Consider the following 9,327-nt stretch of genomic DNA (forward strand, 5'->3'; position numbering starts at 1 on the left):
GGGTAGGTGAAGGACCGTTTGTAAAGTCGGCCACTCTCCTCGGTGTACCATGCGTGCGTGCGACGTAGGCGCCGAGCCGCTGCTTCGTCGAGGGGAAGGGTTCCATCCCGCTTGAAACGCAGCAGCTCCTACACCCACGTGGTCGGCGTGCCACCTGAGGCCGTAGTCGCCACTTCAATGGTGCGAGCAGGGAGCTCCTCAACCTCCGGCCGTGCCTCGGAGGTCGGCTTCGACGCCAGCTTAGCTAGCGCGTCGGCTCGTTCGTTTTCCTTCCTCGGAATGTTGGATAACGTAAAGTATTGAAACTTGGCAGTTAGGTCCCTTACCCGCGCCAGGTATCTCGCCATGGTTGGGTCGCGGGCTTCGTATCCGCCGCTGAGTTGCTTGGCCACGAGCTGCGAGTCGGTGAAGACGTGTATCGTGGCTGCCTGCATCTCGAGGGCCAGCCCTAGTCCGGCTAGGAGCGCCTCGTATTCCGCCTCGTTATTGGTGGCTTTAAACCCGAAGCGGAGGGAACGCTCGAACTAACGTCCGTCAGGGGCAACGAGGACCAGTCCCGCACCGGCACCCCTTGAGTTGGCCGAGCCGTCCATGTGTAGGGTCCAAGCTTCGGGGGTTTGCTTGGGGTCTCCGTCCTCCATCCGAGTGAACTCCGCGATGAAGTCGGCCATTGCTTGGGCTTTAATGGCGGTCCTGGGCACGTATCTTATATCGTGTTCGCCGAGCTCTACCGCCCATTTAAGGAGTCGACCTGCAACATCAAACTTTGTTAAGACCTGCCGAAGAGGTTGGCCAGTGATGACCTCCACCGGGTGTGCCTGGAAGTAGGGACGCAACTTCCGAGCCGAGAGCACCAAGGCGAGCGCGAGTTTTTCTATTGGCGGGTAACGCTCCTCAGGTCCGTTCAGGACATGGCTGATATAGTAAATCGGGAGTTGTTGGCCGAAGCTTTCTTTAATAAGGACAGAGCTGACTGCTCGCGGGGAAGCCGCTAAATAGAGGCCCAGCTTCTCGCCAGGGGAGACAAAGGCGAGGCAGGGGAGGCTGGCCAAGTGCCGCTTCATTTGTTTGAAGGCCTCTTCGCATTCCGATGTCCATTGGAAGTTCTTTGGGTTTTTGAGCGCCTTGAAGAACGGGAGGCAGCGATCGCCTGACCGGGCGAGGAAGCGAGACAGGGCGACAAGCCTTCCGTTAAGTTGCTGCAGGTCTTTAATCGTTCGGGGGGACTGCATGTTGATTATTGCTTGAACCTTCTCTGGGTTGGCGTCTATTCCTCTCTCGTGTACGATGAACCCGAGGAATTTCCCGGAGGTGACGCCGAAAGCACACTTTGTGGGGTTGAGTCGCATGCCGAACTTGCGCAGTGTAGCGAATGCCTCGGCCAGGTCGGCAAGGTGCGTTTTGTTAGGATCGGAGCGGCACTAAGAGGGGGGGGTGAATTAGTGCAGCGGATTAAAACTTCGATTTTAATAAAATCTTTCGTACGATAAGAACGGAACTTGAAAAGTTTAACTTGAAAGTGTATTCTTAAAGTTGTGCAGCAAGGGTAATAAGGAACTAAAGCAGTAAGAAGATTTGCAGTAATGTAAATGACAATAATAAAATGCAAACCAGAGATTACGCCGATTTTTAGAGTGGTTCGGTCAAATGACCTACTCCACTTGCGAGGCCCTCTTCGATGAGGCTCCCACCTTCCACTAGCAAGTCTCTTGAAATGGAAGGGTAAACACCCCTCTTACAACCTTTTACAAGCAGCTCAACCTCTTACAAATTTTCAATAAGAAAGAAGGAGGAGAACTCTCTAGCAAATTGAAAACAAGACTTGCTAAGACTTTCTAAGACTTTTCTCTCAATCAAAATGCTTCTCAAAAGTTGTAACCTCAGCTGAGATTTGAGGGGTATTTATAGGCCTCAAGAGGATTCAAATTTTGGGCTTCAAAATTTGAATTCTCTTAGGGTTCCCGGTGCTGGAGGTGCCACCGCCCAGCCAGGCGGTGCCACTGCCCAGCCAGGCGGTGCCACCGCCCAGCGCTCGGATGCTGGACGGTGCAACCGCCCAGCCAAGAGGTGTCACCGCCCAACTCTCGGGTGCTGGGCGGTTTCACCGCCCAGCCAGGCGGTGCCACCGCTTGGCTCTCCGATTCATTGGTTTGGCTTAATTTTAGCCCAAACCAAATCTGACTTTGGGCCCAGTTGGCCCCTGACCAGGATATAAGATTATCTCTTAATCCTAATCCTAATTACAAGTGAACTACATAACACAAAAACATCCTAAGCAAATTTTCAACCGCGACCGTCGAGTCTTGTTCCGGCGAGCTTTCCGACAAATTCCTTCCGACGGACTCCCTACAAGCTCCCAATCTTTGTGATGACTTTAACGAGTAGCCGAGCCTTCTCGGTGATCTCCGCGAGCCTCCGACGATTTTTTCGGCGAACTTCCGACACGTTCCCGATTTCTTCTCGGTTGGTTCCGGCAGCATCTCCGATGATTCTACGGTCTCTTAAACGTCCATCGAGCTCGACTCCGGTATCCTTGCTTTATGTTTTCTAGTTATCGTAGTTAATCCTGCACACTTAACTCAATAATATGGATTAGATCAATTAACCCACCAATTGATTATATCATCAAAATCCGAGATTCAACACGTTTCGGCTTCTTGACTTTTCACGATAATATCGTCCACGTAGACCTCCATGTTCCTCCCGATCTAATAGGCGAACATCTTGTTCACCGTTCTCTGGTATGTGGCCCCAGCATTTTTTAACCCGAACGGCATGACCTTGTAGAAGTACACCCCTTGATCGGTGAGGAAAGTCGTATGCTCTCTGTCCTCGGGCGCCATCCTGATCTGGTTATACCCCGAATAGGCGTCCATGAAGGATAGGCGTGCGTGACCAACTGTTGCATCGACCAGCTGGTCGATTTTCGGAAGGGGGTAGCAGTCTTTAGGGCACGCACTATTAAGGCTGGTGTAGTCAACGCACATCCTCCGGCTTCCGTTGTGTTTTTTCACGAGTACTACATTGGACAACCATCGGGGATATTTGGCCTCTTCTATGAAGCCAGCTGCTAGGAGTCGGTCCACCTCTTCTTGTATGGCGCGTTGTCGGTCAGGGGCCTGGCGTCGGGGCTTTTGCTTCACTGGGCGAGCGTCAGGTGGGATATTGAGATGATGCTCCGCGACCTCCGGGTCTATACCCGTCATGTCTGATGGGGACCAGGCAAAGATGTTGGCATTTTCCCGTAGGAGCCCGACGAGTCGTTCCTGCTCCCGCTCGGGCAGCTCTGATCCGACCTTGATCGCCTGGTCGGGCCGAGCCTCTCGCAAGGGTACGTCGACAGTGGACCCCTTCGGCTCGGGATGAGGAGCTAGTTTTTTCGCTTCCCGTGGGTCTTCCAAGGGTGCCTCGGTCTTGGCTCTCTTTCCCAATGAGAGGGTGGTAAGGTAGCACCGCCTAGACTCTCGGGGGCTTCCCGTGACTTCCCCGACTCCCGCACGAGTTGGGAATTTGATGGTCTGGTAGTAGGTTGAGACGACGGCCCTGACCTTGTTGAGGGTCGGCCAACCGAGTATGGCATTGTAGGCGGTGGGAAGGTCGACCACCAAGAATGTGGTCATCACCGTTTTCGACCTCGGTGGAGTCCCCAGAGTCAAGGGCAAAGTAACAGCTCCCAGGGGTGATATTGAATCTCCCGTGAAGCCGGTGAGCGTCGAGCACATCGGGCTCAAACTTTCTCTGGCCAAACCCAGCTTCTGGAAGGCGTCGAAGTAAAGTATATCGGCCGAGCTTCCCGTGTCGACCATGATTCTCCTCACTTGCGCGTTGGCTACCCTGGCCGATATCACTAAGGCGTCGTCATGATCGGGGCGCTCGGAAGCTCCGGTCGGGAAGGTAATCTCGGGCTCGGGCTCGCGTCCCGAGGTTTCGTCGAGAGCGGCTCGGGCATATGCCTTTCTGCCCGACATGGAGCCGCCCCCAGATGCAGGGCCCCCGGCTATCACATCGACGTGTCGCTCGACGGGGCCCTCCGGTCGGGGTGACCGCTCCTTGTTCGGCCGGAGATACTGGCCGAGGTGTCCTCTGAGGATAAGCTCCTCGATTTGCCTCTTCAGCTCGTAGCACTGTTCGTTGTCGTGCCCGTGCTGTCGATGGAATTGGCAATACCTTGAACGGTCCGCGAGCTCCCACGGGTTCCTCATCGGGTGAGGGTCCTTGAGCAGCCCCTTCCCCTTCTCGTGCAGGAAAATCTCGGTTCGGGACGAATTCAAGGCGGGAGGAGGAGGTCTTGATTCGGGTCTGTCAGTCCTCCGCCGAGAGGCGAGGGGTTGTAGCTGTCGGGGCGGCTCTGACTTGACCTTTTTGTGATCCTCCCGCTTCCCAGCCATCCAAGTCTCCGCGGCGACGAATTGATTGGCACGCTGGAGCATTTCGGGGACCGCGGCGGGGGGGCGCTCCACGAGCGACCAGAAGAACCTGGAGGGCCGCAGGCCTGTCATGAATGCCTGCATTAAGAGGGAGGGGTGAGCATCCGATAATCCGCGGATCTGCGTCGTAAAGCGATTCACAAAATGGGAGAGGGGCTCGTCCTCCTTCTGGTTGAGTCCGAGGAGCAGCGCCATGGATGGCTTCGGTCGGGCATAGGCCAAGAAGTTAAGCTCGAAATCCTTGGCGAGCTGATCGAAGGAGGCGACGGTCCCGGGCTTCAGGCTGTTGTACCATGCGCGGGCTGGCCCCCGTAGAGTCGTCGGGAATGCCCTGCACATCAAAGCGTCAGAAGTCCCGTACAGCGCCATCTGAGCGCGGAAAGCGGCCATGTGGTCCTCTGGGTCAGCGGCGCCGTCGTATGCGTCTAGCAAGGGGAGGCGGAAATGCGGCGGGATCGCCTGTTCTTGTATTTCGGGGGTGAACGGGGATCCTTGGTGTCCGTCCGACCCGAGCTCCCCTTTTGACTTGCGGACTTCCTGTTGTACCTCGTCCAGTTTTTGACTGACGAGGCACAGCTGAGCTCGCAAGGCATTCGTCGAGTCGGCGGTCGGAGCCTCGGGCTCGGGGCGGCTCGCCGTGTCCTCCGCCTCCCGGCTCCCGGGCCGCGTTGCGGGGTTTCGGGGCGAGACAGGAAGCTCTGGAAGCGGGGCGTGAGTCCGGACAGGGGGCTCCCGTTGCTGCGTGGGTCGGGTCGCATGCGGAGGGGCTTGTGGGGAGACGATCGGGACGATAGTCTGGACGATGTTTGTCAGGGCTCGGACCTGGTGGGCGAGGTCATGGAAGGCCTCGGGTGACACTTGCGACGGGCCGACGGGTGTGTCGCCGGGAGGTGTCAAGCCTGGGTCATTGAACAGTTGCCAGTAGCGTTCTGACACCGCCGCGGGGCGTTCGTCGTGGGTTTCATTATGTAGGGGGTGTTCCCCCGAGGCGGGGGGCCCGGTCGTCGAGGGTCTGCCGAAGTGGATCTGCTGATCGCTTGACATTTGGATGGCCCTCCTTCTAGCGCCAATCTGTTATGGTAAGTAACTTTCTCAACCGTGACCTCGGGGTCGACGCGGCCGGTTCAGGGCTCCAAATGACTGGGATCAGACGTGGCTCCTCTTGGATAGTTGCGGTGGTTGGCACAGAGGCCGCTGGCCGGAAAGTCTCGGGGCGTCGGGCGGATTAAGTGGCGGTCAAGTACCTGCACACAGGTCGGGCCCGTTGCTCGGCCCGGCCCCTCCGACGATTAAGTTAGTGAAGCAGAGTGGAGTATTTTTGTGAGATTGTCCCCCCCTTTCCTGTTGGGAGCCAGGGGGTATTTATAAGTGGGTTTGACGTTACCTGGTGTGCCATCCTACCGGGGCGGGGCCGTACCTCTGATGGCGTCTGTTGTTGTGGTCGTTGCGTGGAAGGCCGAGCTGCCGCAGGGTATGGGGGGTGTCAGTCAGCGCCTTCCCTTACCTTGACAGGCCACGAGGGGTCAGCCGAGGATGTTGCTTGGGTATGGTGGGTGTAGGTGCGCGTCGTATCGTCGTTAATGCTCGTTCAGGAGCCACGTGCCGCACAGGGTGTCCGGCGTGGGGGTGTATTACGTCAAATCCGGGGTGTTATGTCAAATCAATTTTTTTACCCCTATCACAACTGTATGATTAATTGTCTCTTTTTAGACCAGCTCATTGCCGGGTTCCATGATTCATGCCAATTGGAAGTCATCCGATTCCAGTAAAATCCCGCCCACCGCCACCGTCCCTGCCACTCCAGAACTGGCTCCGGTCCCCGCTCCACATGCGCACCAGTCCCACTACCCGACACTCTCATCATGTCTCACGTGGCTTCTCCTCCAAGTCTGCGTCCAGCATCCGTGTGCGGCCATATCTTATCCAAACACATACTCTTCTTCTTTATTGGCGTGCCAACATGTGAAGCACGGTTCTTCTGAATCACCACAAGTCAAATTTACTTGGTCCGAAGATCAAATTTAAATTGACTGCTGTACTCATATCGATGATATTGTCCACAGTTAGTACCCAAAGAAGCTGCCCACACTCACCAAGTAAAAACTACAAAGAGCATCACACATTAACATACATTCTCTCCCCTCCCCCTGTTTTACTTTCACGTGCATGCGCTTCTGATAATAACACTCGTAAGCAAGAATAACACACAACACGAAGAAGCAGTCGCCCGGATCTCCATGCCGGGCTCACCGGCAAGCCGGCAGCGGCCCGCCGCAGAGGCAGTCGTTGTTGGCGAAGGAGGCGGCCTCGAGGTGGTCGAACGGGGAGCCGGCGGGGATGGCCCCGCAGAGGTGGTTGTGGCTGAGATCTAAGTGCCCTACGTACGCCGCGGTCACCAGCGTTTTCGGCACGCTGCCTCTCAGCTGGTTGTACGACAGATCCAGCGCCGTGTAGTATGACCGGTAGCCGAACACGTCCGGTATCTCCCCTTCGATGGCGTTCCGGCTCAGGTTTAGGATGCTGAGCCCCCTGCTCGCGAGCAGCGCCGCTGGGATGTGGCCGGTGAGCCGGTTGGAGTCGAGGTATAGGGAGGATAGTACCGGCATGAACCCCAGGCTCGCGGGGATATCCCCGGAGATACGGTTCTCGGCGAGGTCGAGGTCGGCAAGACGAGTCATGTGGCCCACGGATACGGGGATTACGCCGGAGATGCGGTTTCGGCCGAGGAGTGCGCGGCTGAGCTTTCGCAGGTTTCCGAAGTCGGTAGGAATGGTGCCGGAGATCTGGTTGTTACTGAGCTCGAGGTGCATGAGGGAGGAAAGGGCGACGAGGGAGGATGGGATGGTGCCGGAAATCTGGTTATCGGCGACGTTGAGGACGGTGAGGCGGGAGAGGCGGCCAATGTCGGCGGGGAGGGAGCCGGAGAGGCGATTGCCAACGAGGTCGAGGATGCGGAGGAGGGGGAGGGAGGTGATGCAAGGGGGGATAGGCCCAGAGATCTGCTTCCAGTCGGCGAGGATGAGGGTGGTGAGGCGGTCCAGGAGGCAGATCTCCGGTGAGATGCGGCCGGACATGAGGCCGCCGGAGTGGCCTGCGCGGGCGAGGATGGGGTCCTCCGACTCGCCGCGGAGGGTAATGTCGGCTACGCGCCCAGTGGTGGGATCGCAGCTCACGCCGTACCACCGGGAGCAGCAGTTCTTCCCCTTCCACGACGAGAAGATCCCGAGGTACGGTTCAGACAGGGCGGAGCGGAAGGCCAGAAGCGCCGCGCGGTCGGACGCTGGGCACCCATCGGCGCCTCCAGTCCACGCGGCCGCGACGGCGACGAGGAGGAGGACGGCGACAGAAGAGAGAGGACGCGGAGCCATAACTAGCCTTTGGAGTGGCGTTCGAGGTTTAGCTCGCCTGGCTGTGTCCTCGGCTCTGGGTTTATATCCCCTTTCGGACGGTTTTAACCTCCACTATATAATGGAATTACTGCGATGGGAAGTTGCATTTCGGGTATTCTTTGAAATTAGACGAGCTAGCGAGGGGTAGATGAGGAAGTGCGAGGAGCGGAAACCGGAGGCACGGGTGCGTGTGGTTTGGGCGTGTCATTATCCGACGCCGCGAACGCCTGCGCTCAAAATAGACCGAAAACAACAGTAGAAAAAGAAAAATAAAGTTTTACCAAATTCTTCGTACCCGTCGGATTCCCTGCTCTCTTGTTGGAGGCAGCAAAGGCTCGACAAGAAACTCGACGTGGGCCCCACTTTATCAGATAAGAGATGGAACGGGAACGGGAACGGGAGCGGGAGAGGGAGAGCGGGCCACCAAAGAGAGGTGCAGGAACAAGCCAATGGTATGGTGTCCGTCTGATCTTAATCACGATTGCAAAACGTAGCTATGTGACATGGGAACGAGGAGCTCATCATCCGGCAGAAGACATGGGTTGAAATGTTGTGTAAGATGAAAATACTGTATGTTGCTTGTGCTGTGGACAGGAAGACATTACTCCACGTAGCAGTGTCTTCGCTAGTTGCTTAATCAAACAGATTGTTGATCGTCTGGCCACCGTTGATAAATCCTGATAGGGCATATTTTAGTATCTCCTGTAATTACGATCAACTATCACGTTAGAGCCTCGAAACTGATACGATGCACATGCACTGATGTGACATCTTTGACCCACCCGCGATAATCACCTGTAATCGTGCTGTCAGTATAGACCCGTACAAGATAGTCGATTGTGTTTACGTCGCTCGCATAGTATGAAACCACTTAGGAATACGTGAAGCGACGTCGCATGATACAGAGCCGTCCAACTCAATCAACCTCATGTGGAATGTACAGGACGATAGCATGAGGTGTCAATGATCATTAACGAACTGTGTACAATCGACCTCAATTGCTTATATAAAAGTTAGCCTTTTGGCCGGTGCCAAGGGAGGCACTTGAACACTCGAAAACCCCCTCCCAACACTATGGATACTGATTTAAATTTTGAAGGGATTGAGTTCATAATTTCCCTCATGACATTAATCTTTTGTGTAGGGAGGCGGCGTTGAAGCAAGAATCCAAGTCCTTTGCTCTATCTTGGGTTGATCTAGCAGATGGCGCTCCAACCCGACCTAACATCGATTCTCTCACCTCAAAAATTCACATGCACGATCTTATATTCTCATGATCCAACTGAGCCGTACTGACTCTCGGCACAACAAACACAGCAACAAAAATCTAATTAAAAGGTTGGGTCAATCTTAGTAACAGGCGATGCCATCATATTTCATCGCCTTCATTGATCACGGGACCAACTCGACTTGCTTAAATCCAGCGGTTAAGTGGCCCCAGGGAACCACTCCCTCGTCCCGATCGCAGGTCGGTGGGCCCCGCCTCACATGCTTTGGAGGGGAATCCACCA

General features: G+C 55.7%; 1 protein-coding gene across 1 annotated transcript; it reads right to left on the bottom strand.

Annotated features, from left to right (window-relative positions):
- Positions 1–6,442: 6,442 nt before the first annotated feature.
- Positions 6,443–7,840, bottom strand: LOC103999874 (DNA damage-repair/toleration protein DRT100-like). The gene has a single exon (XM_009421769.3). The coding sequence runs from the start codon at positions 7,793–7,795 to the stop codon at positions 6,674–6,676; it is 1,122 nt and encodes a 373-aa protein (XP_009420044.1). The 5' UTR covers positions 7,796–7,840; the 3' UTR covers positions 6,443–6,673.
- Positions 7,841–9,327: the final 1,487 nt, after the last annotated feature.

The sequence above is a fragment of the Musa acuminata genome, chromosome BXJ1-10, assembly GCF_036884655.1.
Source record: "Musa acuminata AAA Group cultivar baxijiao chromosome BXJ1-10, Cavendish_Baxijiao_AAA, whole genome shotgun sequence".
Lineage (NCBI taxonomy): Eukaryota > Viridiplantae > Streptophyta > Magnoliopsida > Zingiberales > Musaceae > Musa > Musa acuminata.